Source organism: Lutra lutra, chromosome 8 (assembly GCF_902655055.1).
Source record: "Lutra lutra chromosome 8, mLutLut1.2, whole genome shotgun sequence".
NCBI classification, from domain to species: Eukaryota; Metazoa; Chordata; class Mammalia; order Carnivora; family Mustelidae; genus Lutra; species Lutra lutra.
In genome coordinates, this window is record NC_062285.1 from 134946552 (window position 1) to 134971835 (window position 25284).

Genomic DNA, 25284 nt, shown 5'->3' on the forward strand with positions numbered 1-25284 from the left:
GCCCAGAGAAAGGAAGGACTCACCCAAAATCCCACCCAGAGGGACTTGGACAGAAACCAAGTCCGACTAGGACCAGGTTTCCCAGCTGCCCCCGAAAGCCCTTCCCACCAGCGCCCTGAGGCCAGATTCACATGCCCAGCCTGTGTAGATGTAAGTAGGCCCCCCCAAGCCCCCCCCCAAGCCCCCCCCCACCGGTTACAGAGGCTTAGCTCCCACCCACACAGGGCTTTCCTGCCTATCATCTCTTGGGAGGGAGGAGTGATTCATCCCATTCTACAGATGATGAAACTGAGGCCAAGAACAGATGGGCGACTTGCTGGCAGCCACATGTCGGTGAAGTAGCAAAGCTCTGGTTCAAGCCCAGGTTCTCTGCAGCCGGCTCAGGATCTTTCCCGTTGGCTCCCAGGAAGGAGAATGGCAGGTGGTCAAGTCCCCTCCAGGGCTCAGTGTCTTGGAAAGGGACACACACACCACACACAGCCACACTCACATCATGGTTTCTCTCTATCTGTTCTTCTGTGCTTTTCATCTTCAACCAGCCTACCCCTAATGGACCATATACTTTATTAAAAATATATAGTTACAAACTCCATTGTCAATCTGGGCTGGACCCCGGGGATCTGGAGGGACCACAGGGAGGGATGGTCCTCATCCTGCCCCTCGGGGACCCGCCTCTGCACCCAAACCCAACATCCAGGGGCCAAGATGGCTGGCTTTGGGGACCAGCCTGCTGGGCAGGGGGAAGGGGCTAGGCTCGCTGGGCCCGGGAGTGGGGGCGGTTCACAGAGAGGGACTGCACCTCCTTGTCCTGCAGGTACGAAGGCAGAAGGCAGATTTGGTGCCTCCATCTCTCCATTTATAGATATTTACAAAAGAAAGTCGAGAGCAACAGGTCACAGTCATGCAAAAGAAACGCCCCCCACCCTCCCTCCCCCCACACTAACCCCTGCCCACCCCAGAACCCCACGATGCCCACCCCCCCCAGCAGTCCAGCCGCCTTCCCCAAGGTTCTGAGAGTAAAGGGGGCACGTCCTTGAAGTGTCAGTGGGAAAAAGGTGGTGGGTCTGGGGTCCCCGAGAGGCCAGTGGGTAGGCTGACAGGTCAGGGGGTATCCTGGGCCCTTCCCAGGCCTGGGCTCTGGAGTCACTGAGAAGGGGTTCCCCAGTCTCTGAAGCCCCCAGCTCCCTGCCACAGGCCTGCGGAGCCAGGGTCAGCTCTGTCCTGAGTGTGGAGGGGGTGTCCTGGCATCCCACCCCCGGCAGAGGCTCTTGTGGGAAGTGATGAGGGCGGGGCCCGGAGGTCAGATAGCAGACTCCCTGCGGTAGGAGATGTTGTCCAGCGGGAGGGTGGCTTGGATGCGCTCCAGATCCAGGTGGCTGCCGAACTCCAGCATTCGGATGATGCCCGCCTCCTCCTTGGAGCCCGCCTCCAGGCCCAGGCCCGCGGCCACGGCAGCAGCGGCCGCCGCCTCCTCCTCCATCTCCTCTTCCTCCTGGCTCATGAGGGCCAGCTCGTTCTCGTAGCAGAAGGCACTGGGCGGGGGCGGCGGGGCGGGCAGCACGGTGATCTTGCTCTCCTGCAGCTCCCGGGCCGAGCAGCAGGGCGTGCCGGCCACCTCGTAGGTCTTGTGGAAGCGCGAGTAGTCCACCTTGTAGTGGCTCTTCTCCTCGAAGACCACGGGCTCGAAGCGGTGGCCCCACAGGATCTCGCTGGCCAGGTAGGAGCTGCGGGCCTGGGTGGTCATGGCGGTGGCCTCCACCATGCCCTCGAGGATGACCACGATCTCAAAGTCCTCCGACTCCAGCTCCTCCTTGCCCATGCCGTAGAGCGGGCTGTCCTCGTCGATCTCGTGGACGATGATGATGGGCGACACCAGGAAGATGCGGTCCAGGCCGATGTCGTAGCCCACGTTGAGGTCCCGCTGGTCCAGAGGCAGGTACTCGCCCTCCTGGGTCATGTAGGGCTTGATGAGCTGGGCCCGCACGTGCGCCTCCACGATGTGGCTCTTACGCAGGTTGCCCACGCGCCACATGAGGCAGAGCTTGCCATCGCGCACCGAGATGACCGCGTGGTGGCTGAACAGCAGCGTCTGCGCCCGCTTCTTGGGCCGAGCCATCTTGGCCATGATGGTGCCAATCATGAAGGAGTCGATGACGCAGCCCACGATGGACTGCACCACCACGGCGATGACCGCCAGCGGGCACTCCTCCGTCACGCAGCGGAACCCGTAGCCGATGGTCGTCTGCGTCTCCACCGAGAACAGGAAGGCGCCCAGGAAGCCGTTCACGTGCATGATGCAGGGCTTGGGGGCCGTCGGGGCCACCGGGGCACCCCCTCCCGCCGCCGCCGTCGCCGTGGCCGCCGCCGCGGCCGCCGCTGCCGCCGGGCCAGCCTCCAGGTCGCCGTGGAAGAAGGCGATACACCAGAAGAGGAGGCCGAAGAAGAGCCAGGAGACGAGGAAGGCCGCGGAGAAGATCATGAGCATGTAGCGCCAGCGCGTGTCCACGCAGGTGGTGAAGATGTCCGCCATGTAGCGCTGCGACTTGTTGCTCAGGTTGGCGAAGTAGACGTTGCATTGGCCGTTCTTCTTGACGAAGCGGTTGCGGCGTTTCCGCCGGGGCACGTGGGCCTGCCCGTTGCGGCTGTGCCCGTGCATGTCCTGAAGCCGGCGTGATCACCTGGGAAGACGCAGGGCCTGGGGAGAGGAGAAGCCCGACAGGTGAGATGCTGGAGCCCGGGGAACCCCACTCCCACCCCACCTAGAGATGCTCAGAAGGGGAGGAGCCTGGCCTGGGACCCAGGACCTTCTGGAGCCCCTGCGGGCAGAAGGTGGCGGGTAAGGTGCTTCTGAGGACAGGGAGGGAGTGTGGAGGCCTGAGCCAGCGCCTCCAAGCACCAGAAGATGAGGCCACCAGGACGGCCCTCGTGCTGCTCCCTCCAACCTTTCCGGCCCCCCTGCCCCGTCTGGGGAGCTTTCTTCTTGGCTCCACCATCGGGCCCCCTACCATGAGCAGAGGGAGCTGTGAACGCTCCAGCCCCTGGTCACCTCCCAGGCTCAGCCCCTGCCTGCTTGGCCCTCTCTGGGGCAGGACATCCTCCCAGGCTGACCCGTAGAGCAGCCAATGGCCGACCTGTGGCTTTGTACATTGACTCAAGATGAAATACAATTTTAACTTCAGTTCCCCACATTTCAAGGGCTCAGTAGCCACCTGTGGCTAACGGCTGCTGCGACCAGACGGAGTTGACAGAGAACATCTGCCTCATGACAGGAAGTCCCACTAGGCTGTGCTGGGACCCGTGGCCCCATGTCAGTTCCCGTCCCGTCCCCAGACCTGCTGGGAACAGAAGTGGTGAAGACAGCAATGGTCGTGGTCAAGACGGAGGAAGGGGGAGCCCCAAGCTTTGGCTCCCAGGTAGGCATTGCAATTCCCATGTCACCAGTGAGGGAGCAGGGCTCAGAGAGGGGAAGTGACTGGCCCAAGGTCACACAGCTAGTGAGTAAATCCAAGCTCAGTTGTGTCTAACCTTACTTAGCCCGCAGGTGCTGTCAATACCTAAGGGCTCACGGGTCCTGAGGCAGAGGCAGACACACCCACTGCCTCGTGGAGACACCTCGGAAAACTCATCTCCCCTCACCTGTAAAATGGGGATCAAAAGCCTGCCTCACAGGACCCAAGGAGACAGTGGGTGCTCGGTTAGAGACAGCCACCCTCCTGCCCTCCTTCCCGCCTCTCCAGAGCAGGAGGAAGCTGGCGAGAGGCAGGCTTTGCCTGTCAGCCTCCTCAGCTGTGTTTCAGTGGAGGCGGCCCTTACCCCTCAGGGGCGGCAGGAGCACCAGCTGGGCCCACGGAGGGCAGACCCTCCCTCCACCCCTCCCCTCCACGGGGCGCAGGGAGAGAGAGGGAGAGAGGGTGCTGCCCGGGGCCCCAGCCACTGGCAGGGCTGGGCCTGGGCTCCCGGTAACGTTTTGGCCCAGAATTATATAAGGCTGGAAGTTTCTATTTTCTGTTCTATTCTTCTTCCTGATCTAATTGTGCATCTGTGGCAATGTTTATACACTTCCCCGCTCAGGACAACTCGGTTGCCGCAGCAACGGGTCCGCGCCAACGCTGAAATTTAGAGATCAACAGCCTGGTGCCTGCCTGTGCCTCTTCCCGGGAGAAACTCCCTCCCTCCGCCAGGCCTGGGGAGAGTCAGCCCTGCCCCTACCCCCCCGCCTCCCCCACCATCACCCCCTCCTCTGGGTCTTCTCCCTTCCCCGCCTTTGCTACCCGGGGCCCGCAGCCGGGCCTTCATCCACCGCATGACATGGGGGCAAGTCACTTGGCGGCTGTGAGCCTCAGTTTCTTCATCTGGAAAATAGGACCAGTGAGACCCACGGGTCTGAAGATCTAACAGACAATGTGGGTGGGCAGTGGTGGCCCTTAGGAGGCCATAACTTTGGCTGGGAGCACCAGACCCTGTCTGCCACCTCCCCCAGAGGCCTAACAGCCTGGGCTCCAGGTGGGAGACCTGAAGAAAGTGGGGACCAGGGGCACCTTCTAGTTTTCTAGAAGGAGGTCTTCCTTCACTAAACATCTCCCTCTCTGCTCTGTCCCGCTGTCCTGAATGACTCCAGTAGCACCAAAGAAGGAACCAGAAAGCGCTTACTTCGAGACCCTTCTTTTATAGTTGAGGCCAGGAAGTGCAGACCTGGGATGGATTTGCTCAGGGTCCCAGGGTGAGGCCGAGGGGACCAGCCCGAGCAGGGGCTCCTCATTCCTGCTCCAGGGCTCCTGGGAGGGAAAGGTGCTCCTGGAAAGAGAAGCCTCCTCCCCGGAGGGGTGGGGGTAGAGTTTGTTGCAGCAGAAGGCTCTTTATGGGGCTCCCACTCTCTAGGAGGGCCCAGGGCTGAGGGCAAGGGAGATGGTCCCCACATGTTCTAGGCTGCTGGCCTCGCTCACCAACACTATCCACTTTCCCTGGGTCCTGGGCAGAGTGGCAGGATCAGTCTGGTCCCAGGCTCCAGGTTCAGCCCTCACCTCCAACCCCTGCCCATCCCCACAAGCCTCACATCTCAGCCCAGTGGGGGCACAGCTGGCCCTGCACCCCTGCATCTCCTCTCTTGGTCACAGCAGTGTTCTCAATCAAGCCCCTGCGACATTCCAGGCCCCGGGCCCACAGCTCTGCTCCGCCATGCCCAGTCATGCTCAGAAATGTCCGCTCTGGGGCCAAAGGGAAAGCTGCCCCCCAGACCCATCGCCCTCCGCCACAGAGGAGCCTGTGTGCCGCCTCTCCCTGCCTGCAGGGACCCATTCAAGTTAGCGAGCGCTCCTGTCCCTGCTGACTCCTGCGGCAGGAACGATAGGCTCACCTGGCGGGGCGTGAGCTGACCCACCCTGTGCCCGACCGAAACCTGAAAAGTACGAAGCTTGGCATCGTGCTTTCATGTGACAGCCCTGGGAGACGGCCAGGTTTTTTGTTCCTTGTTTGTCACAAGGGGCTTCCTGGCGAAGGCCCAAGGGCAAAGTGCCCAAGAGAAGGGGCACAGTTGGTCCCAGAAGGGCAAGATGCATTGACCACCGGGGATCGCCCTGGATACAGGTGTTCTTGTGGGAAGACCGCATCCCCAGGATCATGTCTACAGTGAAACCGTACTTTTCCGGAAGGCAAAGAGCTGGTCTTCATTCTCTTCCAACAAGTGTGCCAGAAAATGAACACACCCGGGAGAACTCGGTTTCAGCCCATTTCTCACGGTGGAGGCTCCGGGAGGCCGGGCCCCCCTCATTGCCTCGCGGTGTGACCTTGGATAAGTCCTTCCCCTTCCGGGCCAGCTTCCTCGGCCGGTCGCTACCCTTGATCCTGAGTGTATCCCGTGACTCCTTTCATGGTCATCTTGGGGAAAGGATAGGGATGGGAGATGCCAGCTTCACTCAACGTCCTTTCTTGGCAAAGTGAAGGAGAGAGGTGCTGGGCCATTTACCAAAGTTTTTTCTTTTCTTTTAATTTTACAGTGCTGTCAATGTCCCAGATCTGAAGCCCCTAGTCCAGACCTCACTAGACGACTAGAGAAACTGAGGCCAAGAGCAGGGTGGTGGCACAGGGAGGCAGTGGCTAGCCAAGGACCTTCCAGCCCCAGGGAGATGGTAAAGGTGACCGGCAGGGATGTCAACTCGCTGTCACCATTGCGAGCCTACTCCTTCCAGGGGAGGGCTGGACGCCCTCCCTGCCACGGGTCCAGAGCAGGCAAGATAAAGACCCCACACCTGTCATTAGGTTTTCCTCTGATTTTGTAACACCGAATGCCCCCTCCTTGCCCACAACTCCCTTTGCCAAAGGAAAGCTGATAAAGTGACAGCAGCCCCAGGGGGACTCCGGCAACCCCGGCTGACTGTGAGGACACATCTCCCCATGTGCACCCACCCCATGCCCCGGAGAATCGCTGGTGGCTCAGGGGCATGTCACCCTGGCCCCCAGCCCAAAAGGCAGCACTTCCTGAGTCTGGGCCAGCCAGGCAGGAGGAAGGGGACACTTAGCCAGCCTGCAGGGCCTTAATGCTTGTCGTTGTTACTAGATGGGACAATAGGGGAGGTGAAGTGACTTGCTCAAGATCATACTGCTCAGCCCTGGGACCCAGCTGAACCTATCGCCCTTCTCTTCTCGGAGGCTGCTCTCAGGGAAGGAACCTTCTGGAAGTGTCAGCTCCCTGCCTGGTCTATCTCCCCGAAGCGTCACTGCAAACCTCTGTTTACTTAACAAGTATTTATTAAGCACCAACTGCAGCAACAAGCATCGTTATTATTTCTCTCCCCAGCTGAAAAATCACAGGCCGGGGGTGGGGGGAGTAGGAATGAGGATGGAGGTGGCCCAGCAGAGGTGGCAAAGCTGGGATTCCCACTCCGGTCTGGCTGGCTCCTGCTCCCGCTCCCTGGCTCACCCTGGCCCCCAGTCTCCGGCTTTGGGCTTCCTTCGCCTCCCGCAATGCCCCGCTCAATACGGATCCCTCGGGTCTCTCCGCAGCCCCCACTGAGCCCCAACCCCAGCTGCTCTGGTTTCTAATCTTCCCTGACTGCCCCGCCAGCTGCAGCCCTGCCTCCTCTGAGCCCCTTGGCTCTCCCTGCCTGTCTGCTCCACTCGGCTCCTTGTCCGCTGTAGGAGAAGAACATGCTGGCTAAGCCCTTGTGTTCAGGTGGCAAGACCTGGCCCTCAGTCTCAGCTCTGTCAGGTCCTAGCGTGTCCTCTTTGGACCTCAGTTTCCTCATCTGCAAAGTGGACACGATGGCACTAGTACCTACTTCCCCAGACCCCCATTGAGTCAAGTGTGATAACCACCAGGGATAGAAACGTGGGCTGGGGGCTCCACAGGGCTTTGCAGGTGGAATGCATGGAATGTGCAGATGCTGGTGGTGGTGATGACGGTGATGACGATGATGATGGTGAAGGTGACACGGGACTGGGGACTGGAGGCGGGAAGCCCCACGTCAGGTCCTGGCTTCACTAACTGCTTCAGCCAGGTGCTCCATCTGCGAAATGGGAGACCATGTTTGCTCTCTGGCAGGAGAGTGGGAAGATGGAATGAAACATGGCGCCTGGCACAGAGTCTGAAATAAGGCGGGGGAGCTGGTGGGTGTTCCTGAGTTCCATCAGCCCCATTCATCCCTGAACGCCTCTCGGGCTTTGACGGGGAGGCTGACTCTTCTTCTAAGAGAGGGAGCGGGCCCAGGGCCATAGACGTGAGGCACAGTGAGGCGGGGTGTGGGGCTAACTCAGTGCACCCAGATCAGGTTCTAGAAGGTGGGAAGATTTCCCTGGGGGACATGGAAGGAATTCGCACCATTGTCCCCTTTCCCAGCCTCCTGAGGAGCCCAGGGCCTGCCTGTCCTCTGGCTCTGACTGAGGCCTTTTAGGCCTGAGCAGCCTGGTTTGGGTGAGGGTTCACTCAGCTCGGACAAACAGGGCTTTGCATAGGGGTGGAAAAGGGCTTGAGGCCTGGCAGCTGAGCTGTGCTCCTCAACGAGTAAAAGGGAGCCAGAGATGGATCTAGCCGCGGGAGAAATTGGGGCAGCGAGTCCCCTCCCCACAGCCCTCTGAGGGCCCCTGTCCTGCTCCTCAGACTCCAGGAGGTCTGACTACCTCGTCTTCATGAGTCTCAAGAGCCCACACCTTCCCCCTGCCCTGGCTTTGACCCAAGTCCAGAGTGGACTCTGTACCATTTTCTGCCTGTGTGACCTTGGGCCAATTACCGAGCCTCTCTGGTCCCCGCACTCATCATCTCTCTCTAGGTGAGGCTAACAATAGCCCTTACCTCATACAACTGTAACGAGGAATAAATGGGACGGTACACGTCTCGTGCCCAGCATAGCGTACGTGGTTGCTAAGTGGCACGAGTCACCCCCGGGTCTGACCAGTCCTTCCCTTGTCCGCCTCCCCCTGAATCTGAACCACAGTGCCCTGCACCCATCACCTGGCCCTGCCCTGGTTGTTTTCCCGCAGCAGCCCAGGGAGCAGCCGCACAAGGACAGTGGCCACCTTCTCCCGGGGTGGGGGCTGGGCTGGAAGTGGGACCAGTCCCGCCCCCTCCGGCAGATCCCCTTGACCTCTGCGAGCCCTGAGTGTCTTCACTCATGAAGGAACGCGGTCATGCCTACCTCCCTCGGCCGTCGTGAGGGTCAGATGCGGATTGCCAGGGGCCACAGGGGTGCAGGCCAGAGTGGGTGCTCACGAGCGCCGCTCCTCCCTCACACTTTCCGTACCCTGGCCGCCGGAGTGACATTGCAAACCCCACGCGGAGCCCTGAGCGTGCACTTCCTCTGTGGCGGCCCTCGTCTGAGTGCTTTACGCTGATGAATTCCTGCCCTGCTCACCGTGACCTCAGAGGAAGTTACCGTTATGATCCCTACTTTAGAAGGAAGAAAACGAAGGTAGAGAGAGGTCCAGCAACTTGTCCAAGGTCACACAGCCCATTAGGGGTGGAGCCAGGATTTGGACACAGGCAGCTGAGGCCAGAGCATGTTCATTAGATGCCTGACTCCCCTGGCCCAAGGACACACGGCCACGTCGCACGTTTCTTCCACTTAGGAAACGTTTATGAAGCCCTACTATGTGTTGGGCTCTGTAAGTCAGTCCTTCTGGGAGAGGAGAAGCTGGGTCATAGGGCCAGTTAGGGCCAGGACCTGGGACGTGATTGCAGGGCCAGACACACAGGAGACTCTGGGCTCCCAGGGGGGCTCTGAGCACTGTGGGGTGAACTGACTCATTCTTCTAGCTCCACACCTCAACCCCCAACTTTCCTGCCCAGCCACTAAGCCAGCAGGTGAACAGGCTCAGAAAGTAAGTTCCCGGGAATGTCCAGAGAGGCCTTCTGGTCACAGCCAAGTGGCAGGAGCTCGTGGCCACAGGACCCAAGGGTCACTGGTTCAACCTGCAGCCGTGCCCCTTCTTGCCCAGTCAGTGCCTGGTTCCTGCCCCCACAGACAGCTTACCAGCCCCACAGGAGCCACCTCAATTGGCCTGACAGTCCCACCAAAGGGACTGTCCCCAAACACCTGTGCCCTTCTCCTATACAGGGATTGGAAGGTGAGAGCAGATCCCTGGAGGCTCCTATTTTCCAGAACAATCTCAGCTCTCCTTGGTGGTAGGATTCAACCTCCTGTGCCCCACCCCCCACGGCCTCACTGTGGCTTCTCGGGGTCTGGTCTGCTGGGCGCATTCTTCCTCCAAAGTTATTCGGTCAATAACTACTTAATCACACCCTTGCTGTGGGTCAGACCCAGGCGTGGACTCGCCCAGCTTATGGGTCAGCCCGGGAGAGACGCTGCACACATTCTAGCATCTGCACAGCTGGGTGGTCAGAAATGGTGGTAAGCTGCTTGAAGGAAACGTGCTGCGATTGTGGCAGAGAGGACAAGGGGCTCTGGTTTGGTGGGGATCCCCTAAGGCCTCTTTGAGAAAGTGACATGGGAATTAAGGCCTAAGTAGTGACTGGGAGTCAAGTCAGGGAGGAAAATTGTGTGTCTGTGTGAAAGGTGGGGTGTAGAACATTCCAGAAGGGGGTTGGCGTGTCGAGAATCTGCAGCAAGTCCACTTGGTGGGAGTGAGGTGAACAAGAGGAGGGAGAGCAAACTTGCCCAGGACGAGGCGCCAGAGGTAGCGGGTGGGAGAGGTTACGAATGTCACCCTCACAGCCAGAGGACACAGGCGGGCAGACACTGGGGTTTTGCCTGGTTAGTTTTTTCCAATTTTCATATGAAATTTTTTAAGACAAATAGGAATAAAGTGTGATACAATAAACCCTTGTGTATCCTCCACCAGGCTTAAGAAATAAAACCTCCTCAGGGTGCCCGGGGGCCTCAGTTGGTGAAGCGTCTGATTCTTTACATCAGCTCAAGTCTTGATCTCAGAGGGGTGCCTGGGTGGCTCAGTGGGTTAAAGCCTCTGCCTTCGGCTCAGGTCATGATCTCAGGGTCTTGGGATCGAGCCCCGCATCAGGCTCTCTGCTCAGCAGGGAGTCTGCTTCCCCCTCTCTCCCTGCCTGCATGTGATCTATGTGATCTCTGTCTGTCAAATAAATAAAATCTTAAAAAAAAAAAAAAGTCTTGATCTCAGGGGCGTGAGTTCAAGCCCCGCACTGGGCCCCACGTTGAGCGGAGAGTCTACTTAAAAAAAGAAAAAAAATATACCCAACCCTCCTCGTGTGGCTCCCGTGGCTCCCCCACCCTGGTCTGGCCTCAGAGGCCTCCACTGTCTGGGCCTGAGGCACCCACGGGGGTAGAGGTGCTGGGGCCCCGCGTGGGGTCCGTGCACACAAGGCCCAGACGGTGGCCTGTAGGGTACGGAGGTGGGTTGCACAGGCAGCTGGGAAGAAGGGTGCTGGGAACAGGCGCCAACGGGACGCTGAAGAAGGACCCAGTTTAAGGAGTGATGGTTTCTCCATGTGTGGTGGCCACGGGATGTGCAGGTGGAGAGGCCGCAGGTCGTTGCACCCTGAGGTTGGGATGGAGACGGCTGATGCTGACCACCTGTGGCCGTGTGGGAAGTTGTGCAAGCGGCTGCAGCTGCCTGGGGCAGGAATGCTGGGGAGAAGAGCAGAGGGCCCCCAAACCGCTGGGCATCCCCAGCACATGGCCCAGGACCAGGCACAGCAGCGCCCGGACAGCAGGGCCCCGAAAGCCAGGAGAAGAGGGGTTCCAGCAGAGGTGCCTGGTGAGCCCTGACCAGCCCAGACCATGGGAGGCCAGCGGCCCCACAGCCCTTTTCCACTCGGATGCTGTCCGTCCCCAGCCACCAAGGACGAAGTGAGGACACGGGCGCCAAAGAAGGCAAGGGGTTCAGGATGGTCGCTGCAGTGGGCCAGGGACAGGAGCAGAAGTGGCCTCGGGAGAGCCCATGTCCAGGACATGTGCCCCAGCTGGGGAAGGGGTTGGGCATGGAGACCACCACCCCAACCTCGCTCCCTCAGCAAACAAACCCTCAGGAGCCGGGGCTGACAGTGGGGGAGAGGGTCTCCCAGAGCCATGGTGGGGGGCAGGGAATGGGGGCTGACACCTGTTACCCACACCGGTGCAGGGTTCCCTGGATTCTCCGATGGGCCTCATAAGAGATGTGGGAAGACCAGAGGAGTGGGGAAGGTGAGTCTGAGCCAAACCCCAGGCTGACTTCCCGCCTCACCCGGCATGGCCCTGGGTGGCTTCAGAGAGCCATGGGACTGCCTGTGACACTTGGGTGCTCTCCTGGGACTCTAGCCCGCAGACAGGCAGGAGGGGAGCCAGGCCCCTTGTCTGCCCAGCCTGGCCTGGAGGCAGCCCGATGCCATTGGAGAATGGCACACCCCACAGCCGGCGAAAAAGAGGAGGGAGCCCTGGAAGGAGCCATGTGGGTCTTCAAGATGTGTCTTTTAGCAAAAAAAAAAAAAAAAAAGAAAGAAAGAAAAAAAAGAAAGAAAAAAAAGGCAACAGTGATGAACATTGAGTATAGTATCTACCATTTGTGGAAAAAAAGGAGAGAACGAAATTTATAGACACACATATTTGCTTGTCTGGGCTTGTCTGTGGATGGAGCCCCAGGAAGCTGGTGACACTGGCTGCCTCCGGGGAGGGGAAGCAGGTGGCTGGGGATGGGTGGGAGGAAGAATTCTCACTGTATTCCTGTTTGTGTCTTTTTAATTTTAGAGCCGTATGAATGTATTACCTACAGAAAAAAAAAAAAGACACATAGAAGGCTTTAAAATTAGTGCGTACATATGTGTATTTTTCTGAAAAGGCTTAGAGCATTCATAAGGTCCTCAGAAGGGCCTGTGATCCCAGGAAGCCTGAGAACGCTTTACTTCGGTGCTGTGCGGCCACGGGAAAATGCCTTGACTTCTCTGAGTCACATCCATAAGATGGTGAGGAATAACGCCCACTTCGTAGGCATGCTGTGAAGACGAACCACGGGGGTGGACGGTAAGAGTTTATAAACCGTAAAGTGCAGGAGCCCTTCTCGAAGGGGCTGAGTGAGGGTCACCTCCTATCCTCTCCCCGGCCAATCGCCATAATAATGGTAGAACGCTTAACACTGAGTGTCCACTGTGAGCCAAGCCTGGTCACAACTTTGATCCTCACCCCGGCGGTGGCTGCTGTCACTTTCATCCTCACCGGGGTTCAGGAGCTTCCCCAAGAAGGTGAACTGGGGGGCTGGGGCCTGGACCCCGGCCCCACACTCTGTCCACCCAGCCCGCAGCACTCCCCCTGCTCCAGGCCACGCCACAACCACACAACTCTTACCCAGCCGCCCCCGCCACCTCTCCCCCTGCAGTCCCTTGTCCACACGGGCTGAAGACCCCCGTGGCCGCTCCACTTAGAGCTCTTGGGACTTCCTACCACAAGGCCCTGGCCCGTTCCCCAGCCCACCCCACCCCACCCCTCCGCCGCTCGGGCCTTTCTTCTTGTGCCTTGAACACAGAAATTTATTCCTGTCTCTGGTCTTTACACCGGCTGTTCCTTCTGGTTGAAACCCTCCCAGATGCCACTGCTCACACCTTGCTACTGTTCAGGTCTGAGTCAGAGGCTGCCTCGTCCAGGAGGCCCCGGGTTCTCTCCGTCTGCAGCATTTCTCCGAGCCAAACCCATTTCACGTACAATTACCGTTAAGTGCCGGGATCTCGAACCTCTGCTTCACCCCAGAACCCTGGCGCCCGGCACGTAGTAGGCACTGATCAAACACCCGATGACCGACGAAGAAACATGATAATTTCCGTTGTCATCATTCCCTTGGGGGACCTAAGCAGGGGCTATGACAGCGTGTGATCAGGGAGGCGCTATTTTTGTCGTTGTAGTCAGGGAGAACTTCCCCGCCGCGGAGGTGGTCTCTGAGTGGAGGCCAGAAGGAGAGCCTCAGTGGCACTGGAGCGAGTGCCTGACGGCAGAGGCCTGGGGCCTTTGCCTCCACCTCCCACAGAGCCCCGGCTTCTCCAGTTTCTCTCCGAAGGGGTCCCCCGGGTGGGGGGGGAGTAGGGGATCCCTGGTTCACACCCAGGACTCTAGGCCTATAAGAGAAGCTCCAAGGACTGGAGAGGGAGGAGGGGAGGCAAAGGCAGGCAGACAGGTCTCTGAAGGCCCAGGGACAGGGGTAATAGGAACACTCAGCCCCTGCTCCTGCCCCAGCCTTCCTGCTTAGCCCCAGACTGGAGTGACTGTCCCTGTGGGGAGCCGGCTACACCAGGAGGAGTGCAGTGTGCTTACTGTCCTGGCCATCTGTCCCACTGGTTCCTAAGGCCAGAGACTCTCAGACTCCATTCATTCCTTCACCACCCTATACCTGTGCTGAGCTGGAGTGGCCTCTGTCCCCCTGCCTAGTGTGTCCGCAGCACAGCGTGGCGCCTTCCCCAGGGGAAGCTCTGTACCTCCCCGTGGAATGAAGGACCATTTATTGAGCACTTACCATGTGCTGCGGGGAGAGAAGGGAGTAAGACAAGACACAAGCCTGCTTGGCTGAGCTCCGTGTGTTAACATGTGAGGACAGAAGGTGAGGGGTTCCCAAGGCCAGAGGGTTTAGAGAGAGGTCCCCAGGAAAATGTGGGGAGAGCAGGAAACGCAAAGAGGAAGCATGCCTGGGCCCCCGACTGGGCTGATGTGGGCTGGTCAGAGAGTGGGCCCCAGGCCATGGGGTGGGGTGGCTGACTGGGGGGCTTGACAGCCCCGAGCAAAGTGGGCTGCTGGGCAGGGAAGGGAGATCTGAGGACAGGAGAGTGGCATTCTTGGAATTCTGGGTACTTATATTCTAGCATCCTAGAAAAAGGGGGATCTGCACACCTCAGCCTCTGTGAGCGCTGACTCCAGGATTTCTAGACAGGGCGGGAGCTTTGAAACTTTCTGACCAAGACCCAGATTAAAAACAAACACATTGTACATTGTTACTCATTATACAACGTATATATTTTTAAAACGGTAACGAGAGCATTGCAAAATAATGCCCTCACTACATACCAAGGATTTCACATTTTCTTTTTTATTTTATTAAAAAAATAAGTAGTGAGCTCACTCAGTTCATTTCACAGCTGCTAATGGATCAGGACCTGCTCATACCCTGAAGAACACTGGCCTGTCCGGTGCTCAGGAGCCCTGAGCTGGCTGAGACGGGGATCTAGGTTTTGTCTATTTTCTTTTCCGGTGTCCCCTGGGGCTGGGGCGGGGCATGGGGGGGCCCACAAGCCTCTAGGGCCAGTCTTGAAGCTGCGACTGCCCATGCTAGGACCATGGGCTTTTGGAGGGCATAGCTGTTGGGAAAGCTGTTGGAGGTCATGATGGAATGCTTGGCACAGTGTTAGACCCTTAGGGTCACGGGACCTCCATACTGTGGCGCAGACAATAAGGACTCTGGGTTCTGGGTCTGATCCCTTTCTCTGGCCCTGTGTTAGAACCTGCTGCCGTCTCCCTAACAGATGTCATTCAGCAGCTGCTTGCACACCTCCCATGACAGGGAGCTCACTCCCTCCTCAGGCAGCCCACTAGAGTGTGGGGAGTGAGGCTCTGCCATGCTATTCAGGCAGCTAGTATCTAGAACTCCCTCCCATGACTGGCTGTCCATCCGTTCTCCTCTCTCCTGGCCTGTCAGCCCAGGGACCCGAGCCAGCTCCAGCATGAGGCCATGCCCGCGCTCTGCCCCACCTGGCTTCTTCTCCTCCCTGTTGCCCAGTGTCTGGGGGATGGCTCTGAAACCCAGCCAGAGAGGCTCTTTCCAAGGTCAGGTGGCCTGAGGATTTGCAGCTGCACAGCCTGGTGCTGGGGCTCAGCCAGCCCTGCCCCCACCCAAGCAGGTCTGGAGGGTTCGGCAGAGAGTTCGGACGCTGACACCCAGGACAACTAGAGAGGCAGCGTCTGAAGGGGGTGGCCAGTGTGCGCAGGGGCTGGAACCTGGCAATCAGCAGGAGTCGCTCCTGACTGGTCGGGCCACACAGAGGCTCCTGTCACCGATGGGCTGTGTTACACTCAAAGCTCATGGATCTTCCCAGCAACCCACAGATGTAGGGGCACAAGCCCACCCCATAGGTCAGGGGATGGAGGCTCAGAGAGGTAAATCTGCTGCCCAAGGCCACACAGCCTCTCAGGGGTAGAGATGGACTTGAACCCAGAGCTGTTTCCCCTCCACAGGGCTCAGCTAGGACTATGGAGGCCAGAGGAGAGAAGCGTTTGGGGAGCAGGGGGAAGCTAGCTGCCCCTCCGGGAGGGAATGGGCTGTTTCCCTGAGAGCAAAAGCCAATTAGTAGAACCATCTACTAATGTTCTACATTAGTAGAACCAATAGGTATCCATTAGTAGAACCTTCCAGACATAGTGGGATGCCCCAGGAGATGGTGAGCTCCCTACCAAGAGGGGTGTTGGGGGCTCTGATACCCTTGTGTCAGAGTGACTGGGCCCCCTCTGCCCTCTCCCACCTTGTTGCCCATGACCATGCCACCTGCAGCTCTGTGCCTGTCGCCTCCCCTAGAGCGTCCCATGGAGTTTCCCAATCACTGGCCCCCGCAGCTGTCCCCTGGGCTGAGTGGCCCCTTTACTGTCACAGGGCAGAGGGCTTGGACTTCTCAGGCCTACAGTGAGAGTTTGGGGTAGAGGCTGAGATTGGGAGAAGAGCTGTAGGGGCGGGTAGGGGAGAGACTTCGCTGGTGTGGAGGAGGGAGTCTCAGAGGCCAGACGGTAAAAGCTGGTGCCAATTCTGCCACCAAATCAAGGCTGGGCAAACTCCCTCCTCAAGGCCTCAGTCTCCCCAAAGTAAAATGGGATTAGTCCCTCAGTCATGTACGCCCTCCTCCCTGGCCCGGCTCAGGTCCCCTCCCATCTTGCAGCCCAGGTAGAGCTGGGGCGCACTATGACAGCAGACAGGGCAATAAAAGGGAAAAGCCAAGCACATCCCATTGGAGAGGTTCCCAGGGGCGTAAAGGGGGGTGGAGCTGGGATTCAATCCCAGGCCTGCCTGACTTCCTTGTTCAGCTGCCCCAGCTGTGACCCAGGGAGGGGGCTGTCTGTTGCCCCTTCTCTCCCTCCAGTCTGGGGGTTTCCCAGAGAGGGGCTTGAAGAGAACTGGCTCTTCCCTCCCTCCTCTAACCACCCCCCCCCCCCAAGATAGGGAGTGTCTGAGAGAGGGGACAGGTGCTGGCAGTCCCAGGGATGGAAGGCAGAGGAGTCAGGAGCAGCCCTGGGTCAGTCCAGCCCCAGCTCTGGCACCATTGCTGTGTGACCTTAGGTGATTCACTGTGGGTCTCTGGGCTCAGTTGCTCCATGTCCCAGCAGAGTCTGGGAGAAAAAGCAGTTACAGGAGCAGATGGGGTCACCAGAAAACACTGGGGAGAGTTTCCCCATCTTTCCAGGCCCAGCGGTGCCTCTGCTCAACTTACACTCCCCATGTCCAGCCCCATCTCCCCTCTGCCCTTCCAGAGGCCCCTGCTGGGCCCACCTGAGCAGGCCTAGCCCAAAGCTCCCAGCTGATAGGGCCATGACCACGACCACACCTTCTTCCTACACCTCTCCAGCTGGGGTCCAAACACCAAGGACCACCTGTCTTGGTAGCCTCTCTTCCTGACCTGCCAATGCCCCCTCAAGGACACTTTGCCCCCCACCGGCCCACTGAGACCGGGTACTCCAGCTGCCGGCACGACAGTTAGTCAATCACTGGCTGGGGGGTCACAGGGAAGAATGGGGGAACTGGTGCAGGGAGATTCAGGGGATCCCCAGGCTGGAAGAGATGCATGTTTCCTCCTTCCCCAAGCCGAATGGATGGTCCCAGAATGGCTGGAACTGGGAGCATTCCAGCAGGACAATGGTATAGGGCTGTCTCTACCTGCTGGACCTTGGGCAAACTCGGGCTTCTAGCCGAGCCTCAGTTTCCCCAACTGAAAAGTGGGAGTAATGGCCCTTGCAGGGTGGCAAGGAGGACTCAGTGAAACAAAGCCTAGCCTAGAGCCTGGCACATGGGGGCTTGTCCCCCTTCCAGCCACAGGACCCCCAAGAAAACCTCCCTGTCCACCCAGCCACGGAGCGTCAGCACCACCTCCCTGAGCAGCAGGGCCTTTGAGTGTGTGTGTGAGAAAGTGTGTGAGAGAGCTGTGTGACTGTGTGCCAGAGGGCAAGAGAGTGTGTGAGCGTGTGTGCTGGGAGGACTGAGGCGGAGGGGGCGGGCAAAGGGCGGGGGGGCAGTGCCTCAACCCAGCACTCCCCTCCCCCATTTGCCTACCTGCGTGTCCTGAAACAGAACAGTGGTCTTAGAATCAAGCAAAACCCACCAGCTCAAACCTCATCCCAGCCACTTTCTATTTGTGTCCCACCAGCCACTCCCCCTTGCTGGACCTCAGTGTCCCCTTCTGTAAACAGAGAGGACCTCGGAGGTCCCGAGGTGCCCGGCTTCACCCTAGGGACCAGAGAGTGGGTGGCAGGCGCAGGAGGGTCCCAGGCCTTTGAGAGCAGGGGGAGTGGGGGGCTGAGACCCAGAACCAGCTGGAGCGCGAGCCCACCCTGCCCCCCACGCTGCACCCCACCCACCACCCCACGAGCCCCGTGTGTGTGTGCGCGCGCCGGCAGGAGCGCGCGTGTGTGACTCAAGGTCTATTCATAGCTGAGCTGCACCAGCTGCGGCGTCACAAGCAGAGGGGCCTCAGCCCGTATTATTATTTCAATTACCATCTGAATTAAAAGTTTGAGCAGCGATCAGCCCACGTAGCAAAGGGAAGAGGGAGCAGGAGAAAAATAAAGATGAAAAGGAGAAGAAGGGCTGCGCCGAGATTCCCCCCCACACCCCAAGGAGGGCTGAGTCGCCCCGGAGGCTTAAAGGTTATGCCAACCTCCAGGATTCCTGCCTGCCCCTTGCCTTGGGGTCCCGGGTCCTTGTGGGGATGGGAGGAGCACTTTGAGATGGCCGCGCTCCGGCAGCTACGCTGCGGAAATAGATCACCCGGTCCAGATTCTCCCTCACTCGGGCCAGCACAGCACGGCAAGCTCCAAGAGGGTGGGGAACGGACCTAAGGTCGCATCTGAGCCACACCCCAGGCTGCAGGCGCCAAGCTCCTCCTCTCCTGCCAGGCAGATCCCACCCACAGGTTCCCTGTGACCTCACAGGGCAGACGACACTGACATCTGTGGGTGGCTCTGGGGCAGGACCAGGGAGGACAGAGGCGGACCAGCTGTCCCTGCTGGTTTCTCTTCCCGCGCCCTTCTCTGCATTCCCGAGGCCGAGTCCCCTGCCTGCAGCCAGCACTCTCAGCCCTCTGCCCGACCACAAAGCAGTCGGCCCCTCGGGTCCCAGACCTCACACCATCAAGGGCCCAAAGGACCATCCTGACCCACCAGGGCGGGGAACAGACCCGCAGCCCCCTGGCCCAAATCTGACTCTCTGGGCACCTTTGAACAGGTCCCTCCTTGTCCCTCTGCTTTAGTCTTCCCCTTGAAAGTGAGTTCTTACTTGGGTGCTTGTCTGTATCCATGTCTTCAGAACGGAGCCCCCCCCCCCCCCCAGGGATCATTGAGGGGGCGTCGCGCTGTGGGGGCAACACATTATCTCCTGCCAAACCCCAGCCCAGGGGAGGGACTTTTTCCATTCTTTTCTCAAGGAAGTCCTAGGGACAGCCCCCACCCCCACCCCAACCATCAGACTGGCCCGATGCAAATCCAGACTCATCCACTCACTTCCCTGCTGTGTGACCTTGGGCAAATCACAGACTCTCTGAGCCATGGCTCCCCCGTCTGTGACACAGGGACACCATATCGACATTGCGGGGCTGTTGGGAGGATTACAAGGGAAACCCTTTGCAAAAAGCTCCGGCCCCAATGCCTGGCGTAAGGATGTGAGTTCCCTTGTTGGAAAGCGGGTGTAAGGATGTGAGTTCCCTTGTTGGAAAGCGGGTAAGTGACTGGTGCTGCCCCCCCCAGCCTCTCCTGGGATATGAAAGACTCCTGGGATTTTGGAGGTGGAGATGTCATGCACCCTCACCCATAAAGCACGACTCACCAGGACAGAATTATTGGCAGGTACTTATCTGGTTCTACTTAAATAGCTCTGGGAATGAGGAGCTCACTATCTCACAAGACATCCACAGAGGCTCCCCGTCTTTCTCTACCTCCAGCTCTGGGAATCTTCTAGAAAGGGCCATAATCTTCTACCTTAACCCCAAATCTAGCCTGTCCCAGCCTGGGACTGCTTGGGACTCGCTTTAAAATGAGCCCAAAAGGGAGCTCTTCAAGTTTACCGAACGACAAATGGGATTAATGCTCAGGGATGGTGGAGATGAGGGGAGCCAGGGAGGAATAAGGGAGAAGGCCTTAGAGGAGGCCAAAGTGAGAACTGGGCCCTCCAAGCTCCTGGGTCCTGCCCTGGTCCACAGGGTGTGTATCTGCCAGCTTGCCCACCTACTTCCAAGGAGGGCTGGGAACCAGGGCCCCGGGTTCGGGCCCCAGCTCTACTCCCTCTACCCCCAAACCACTACTGTGACTTTGGGTGGGGGTCTACATCTCTCTTTGGGCCTCAGTTTCCACTTTTGTAAAATGAGCACATCCGACCAGTGAGTTAAGCTCCAAGCCTTCTGTCCCTATTGGGCTACTGTCCCCGCCCCCTTACACCCCCGCCCCGCCCCCCCAGCATGCAGGGAGCCACCAGGCCCCTGAGGGTCTGGGGGTTCAGGGCCAGAGACCCCATCTCTTCCCCTGTCTCTCACCTTCACGTCCACTATCTCTTCCCCATCTCGTGCCTTTGAGGGTTCTCTCGTCCCCATTTGACAGGTGAGGAGACGGAAGCATAAGGAGGTAGAGTTACTTGCTGAAAGTCACAGAGAACCATTCAAAATTCCGGACTCCTCCTCTGTGCCCAGGAGAGCAGCAGGGCTCAAGGGCGTCTTTTCCAGGAGACTCACCAGGATCTCAAGTGGCCAACTGTTCTCCACACAGATGTAGACACTGTACAGGGCATGGGGTGGGGGGGACCTGCCCAAGGTCACCCAGGGAGGAAACGACAGATCATCCTGAACTTAGGCTCCCTGCCTCCCAGGTGCCACCTATCCCCGGGGGACAGCAACGTGGTCTGACCTCCCAGCCCTGGCCCTGGGATCTTTCCAAGATTGGAGCCCTCTCCTGCCTCAAGGCCCTGCTTGGCTGCTCCTGGAAGCCCCCACCACCTGGGACTGAGGCGGCAAGAGTGAGCAGGAAGATGGGAATGAAAGTTGAGGGTTGGCCGCTTGCCCCCCCCCCCCCCCCCCCCCCCGGCCCTCCGTCCCTCCCTCTCCTCGTGCAGGGGGAGCGGCAGTGATGTAATGCATGTAAGCCGCTCGGCTTTGGTCCCGGTGCCAATCTCAGAAGAGAGACGACAGATTGCGTGAGCCAAATTTGGCATCCTAGGGGGGAGAGGCATGAAAAGTGGAGATGTGGAGGAGAGGAGCGAGGAGCCTGGGGAGGTGCGGGAGAAGCCCCCCTGCCCGGCAGACCCCGGACTCACCACCTCTCCTTCCACCCTGGCCCCCTGTCCACCCCAGCCCACCTGACCTCGGGGTCCCCTCTTCACTCTGAAAGACCAGCCTGGCTCCTCCCTGGACCCTCTAGCCCCAGGACTGCCGTCCTGCCCGCCCCCCAACACACCGCTCCAGCTCCGTTTCCCACCGCCACTAGTCTCCTGGTTACCGTGTTGCTGGCTGTCATGTCGCTTACATGTCCTCGTGACTCAGTGGTCCCCGCAGAGGGGCCCCCTCCTCCTCACACCCCCCTCAGCACTCACCCCCGCCTCCCCCAGATCCACATTAAGAACCAACCCGCCCTGTAAGCCTACACTGTTCCTCCTTCCCTTCCCTCTTATCCTAAGCTAAGAAATCTTTCCACAGCATCTCCTGGAGCTACTTCATTCTGGGTTCTGCAAATGTCTAAGAACCTACTATGCTCCAGGCTTTTGCAAGCTGCTTTCAGACACCTGACATGGTCTGTAAATCACCTGGCAAACCAGTGAAGTCAGTACCAACATCCCCATTCTCCTGTTGAAGACACTGAGGCCCAGAGGGGTCATACCAGCTGCCCAAGGTCACCCAGCAGATACTCAAGGCCAGCTCCTTCCGTTCCCAGTCACCCCAGAGGCTTTTTTTTTTTTTTTCTTCTGGGAGAGGAGCTTCCTTTTCAAGGGTAACCATAGGTTCCCGAGGAATAGCTCCCAAGGCCCAGATCCTCCTCTAATTTCTGGACACTCCCCTTCTTGGTCAATCCTCTATTTGAGGCTATCCTCTCTCCCCATTAGCTATCTACCTTCCCAAAGGTAAAAATGAGTCCTTACTGCCGTCTGCCCAGCACTTTCCCCAGCCCGTGAACAGTCCTCAGCTCATTTGAGCTCTTGGAGGTCAGTGGGGCAAAGACCTGTGTCCTCATTCCATAGATATGGAAATGGAGGGTCAGGGAGGAGAGGGACTTGCTCAAGGTGCTGATCCCCCAGCTAGGCAGCCGAGTTCCAGAAGCCTGAATGTAGGGTATGTGAAGCCCACTTCCCAGTGTGGAAAACCCCAGAAAGAGCCCTCCTCCCTGTGGAGAACGGTCGAACGTTCTAGGCTCAGCCCTCCAGACTCCAACTTGGATATGGGTCAGCTCAATGGCCAACAGCCTTTGCTCCTGCCATGTTGCAACCCAGACCTTATCCCACCACCCTCTTCTGTCTCCTGTTCCTCTCATCCCAGGCCAAGGCAGGGCCACGCTGTGGATCTCAGGCCCCCAAAAGTCCTGCCCATAGCTCCCCAAACTCTGGAAGCCTGGGAGGTCACAGGACTGTATGTGGGGAGAAACAGAACAGGCATTTCTCTCTCTCTCTCTCTCTCTCTCTCACACACACACACACAAACACACACACACACAGGTCTGACTCCTCTCTGGGTCTTGCACACGTGGCCCTGGGACCTCCATCCCTCAGCTCCCCGTTCCCTCAACCTGCTGCTCAGCACCCAACTGGTCTCGAGGCCCTGGCTTGCCAACTTCGCCAGCCTGCCCTGCCTTTAGTCCCTCCGCCACACTCCCACCTGCCATCTCCCCGCATTCTCTCCCCCTCTTAGAGCCTAAGCACTGGAGGCCGAAGTGGGATGTTGACACCACGGGGAGGCAGGCAAGTTTCCCTGCTCAAGGGCTCATTCAGACCTCTCTTTCCTTGGGGCTCTCCTGTAGGGACAGAAGAGCAGTCTTTGCCTCTCTCCACAGCCTCGGTCTCTAGCTCTGACATGTGAACACCCTCGTGGATGATTCCTGTCCACCCACCCTGGGGTCACCTGGCCCAAAGTAGGCGCTCAAAGCAGGAGAGGTGGGATGTTTTCCGACAGATCAGAGGGCCATTTGCAAACAGGTTGCAGCTGGGGAAGTGGAAAGGGGACCCCCCCACACTCCCTTTGCCACGAGTCACCTGCCTTGAAGCTCCTCAGAACCGGCTGACAACTGGGGGTGGGTGGAGGCAGGGAAAGGTCGCGGCCGGGGCAGGAGGTCAAGGCCTCTTCTACCCACCCGACTCCGCCTTTCCGGTCACAACCGAGACCTTCACGCTCCCGACGGACCGACGGACGGAGAGACAGAGCTCGCCAGCTCCCAGGGAGTCGCTGGACCGCGCGGAACGCGCGCCTGGCGGCGGAGACCCGCGGGATAAGGCGCGGAGCGGGCGGGGCCGACGGCTCCCATCGCCCCCCGCCCTCGACGGGACACACAGACACGCACGCGCCCGGACAGACAGACGGACAGCGCCAGCGGTGTTCGCGGGCCCGGCTTACCGCGGGGCAGAGGGTCCGACGAAGATCCAGGAGGCGGCGAGCGGGCTCTACATCCCACGGCGCGGTCGGGCGGGCGGCGTCCCGGGCGGGGAGAGGGGACTCCCGGGGCCCCCTCCCCGCGAACTCGGCGGGCCGGCGCCGCCCACCCTCCCCGGCTGCCGATGGGTCTGTCCGTCCGTCTCCGGGTCTCCGCGCCTCGGGGCCGTCCCGCGCCGCTCCCCGCGGGCCGCCCAACTTTCAGCGCTGCCCCGCGCCGCGCCCCCGGCGCCGCCTGGGCGTCAGCATCGTCGGGCCGGGCCCCGGCTCAGAGCGCGGGGGTCCGGGGGCCCATGGCTCTCGACCGCACGCGCTCGCGCCCCCCGCCCCCGCTGCAGCCGCCCGCCCTCCGCCGCCCCCCGCTGTTCTCGCGCTGTCACTCCGCGCTGTCCCCGCGCCCTGCGCTCCGCTCCCTGCCCCGCGGCGCTCGCCTCCGGCCCCGGCCCCGAGAACCCCGCGGCCGGCCGGACCGCGATCCGCAGCCTCCCACCCCGGCTGCCCTCCACCCCCGGGTCTCCGTCCCCCTGTCCCTCTGCCTGTCTCCTCTGTCCCCGTGCGGGTCTCTCCGTCTCTCCCTGCGGGGTCTCTTGTCTTCTGCCTGCCGCCCTCCCAGTGTCTCCCCTGCCTCCCTCCGCCTCTGCCCTGGCTCTCTCCTCTGCGCGTCTCTATCTGTCCTCCTCCCGGTCTCCGTCTGTCCTTCTCTGTCTCTCTCTCCCTCCCACTCTCGGTGCGGCCCCCGCTGTCTCGGACCCAGGCCCGCGCCTCCGCCGCGTCCCCGGCTCGCCCGGGAGCCCGAGCTCCCGCCGCCCGCGGCGCGCCGAGAACTCCCAACTCGCGGCACGCCGCCCCGCTTTGCGAGACTTTCGCCCCTCCTCACACGTGACCCGCGCCCCAGTGCGGAGGCCGCGTGCCCCCCCACCCCGCCCCGGGGCCCCGGACGGCCCACGTGGCCCCTCCTAGCCCCTTCCCCGCGGCCCAGCGGGTCTTCAAACCCCCTTCGGTCGGCGGGCCGCGCGGGGCAGGGCCGGGGGCTGGGGGCTGCGGGGCCCCGCTCCTACCGCAAATCCTGCCCGGGTTTTCCTCCTCCCTCCAGGAGCGCTCCTCCCAGAACCCATTCCGAGAATCCGCTCCCGGGTTTTCTAGCCCCCAGGGGCAGGTCGGTAGGGTTCCTCCCGACCGGGAAGGGGTGGGTGGGACAGGGTCTGTCCTGGGTCTGGAGGCTCCCGGCCACTTTGCTCAGCGATCCCCTTCCGCTCCTGAAGTACCGGCACTTAAGGACCCTACGCACTGCGCTCCGGAAGACAGAGGTGGCGTTGCTGTAGGGACCCTCACAGTCACCTAGACAGCAACGCCTCATTTTCCAGACTGGGGGACTGAGTGCCAAAGAGGGTCATGAGCTTGTCCAAGGTCACCCACAGGTGGCAGAGCCGGACCAAACCCCAGTGTCTTATTCTCTGCGTCCCCATTACTCCACACTGTCTTTACAGGGGAGGATCCTGGTCTGAGTGTGCCCCAGGCTGGGCCCCGCGCTCTGGGCCATGGGGAGGAGTCTCCAGCATCTCACAGCCCCCCCCCCACCCCCCCTTCAGCCAGCCACTTCCCTGGGCATCCTGCCTCCCCCCCACCCCACACCCTTTGAGGAAGGAAAGTACTCCTTTGCTAAGGTGGAGGTCAAGAGAACACCTAAGTTAGACAGCCAGAAGAACTTCCCTGGGACCCTGGCCATCTGTGGCTAGTCTCATTTGAGAGGTAGAGAGACTTAGGGACCCCAAAGCGGGATTGAGAATTTTTTTTTTTTTAAAGATTTTATTTATTTATTTGACAGAGAGAAATCACAAGTAAACAGAGAGGCAGGCAGAGAGAGAGGAGAAAGCAGGCTCCCTGCTGAGCAGAAAGCCCGATGATGTGGGGCTCGAACCCAGGACCTGGGATCATGACCTGAGCCGAAGGCAGCGGCTTAACCCACTGAGCCACCCAGGCGCCCTGGGATTGAGAATTTTTTGAAGATGAAATCTCCTTCAGTATCTTCTCCAGGCTGATCC

General features: G+C 59.8%; 1 protein-coding gene across 4 annotated transcripts; it reads right to left on the reverse strand.

The window, feature by feature from the left end:
- Window positions 1-553: 553 nt before the first annotated feature.
- KCNJ4 (potassium inwardly rectifying channel subfamily J member 4) lies at window positions 554-24075 on the reverse strand. Of its 4 annotated transcripts, none has more exons than XM_047743218.1 (3): window positions 23207-24075; window positions 20153-20253; window positions 554-2695 (listed from the first exon to the last, which is right to left on the reverse strand). In XM_047743218.1, exon 3 carries the CDS (start codon window positions 2654-2656, stop codon window positions 1301-1303), a length of 1356 nt encoding a protein of 451 aa, XP_047599174.1. In that variant the 5' UTR covers window positions 2657-2695; window positions 20153-20253; window positions 23207-24075; the 3' UTR covers window positions 554-1300. The 4 variants fall into 4 exon arrangements, 3 of the variants coding, with proteins under 3 accessions (XP_047599174.1, XP_047599173.1, XP_047599171.1); XM_047743217.1 differs by lacking the exon at window positions 23207-24075 and adding an exon at window positions 20348-20921; XM_047743215.1 differs by lacking the exon at window positions 20153-20253.
- Between the last annotated feature and the right edge of the window lie 1209 nt (window positions 24076-25284).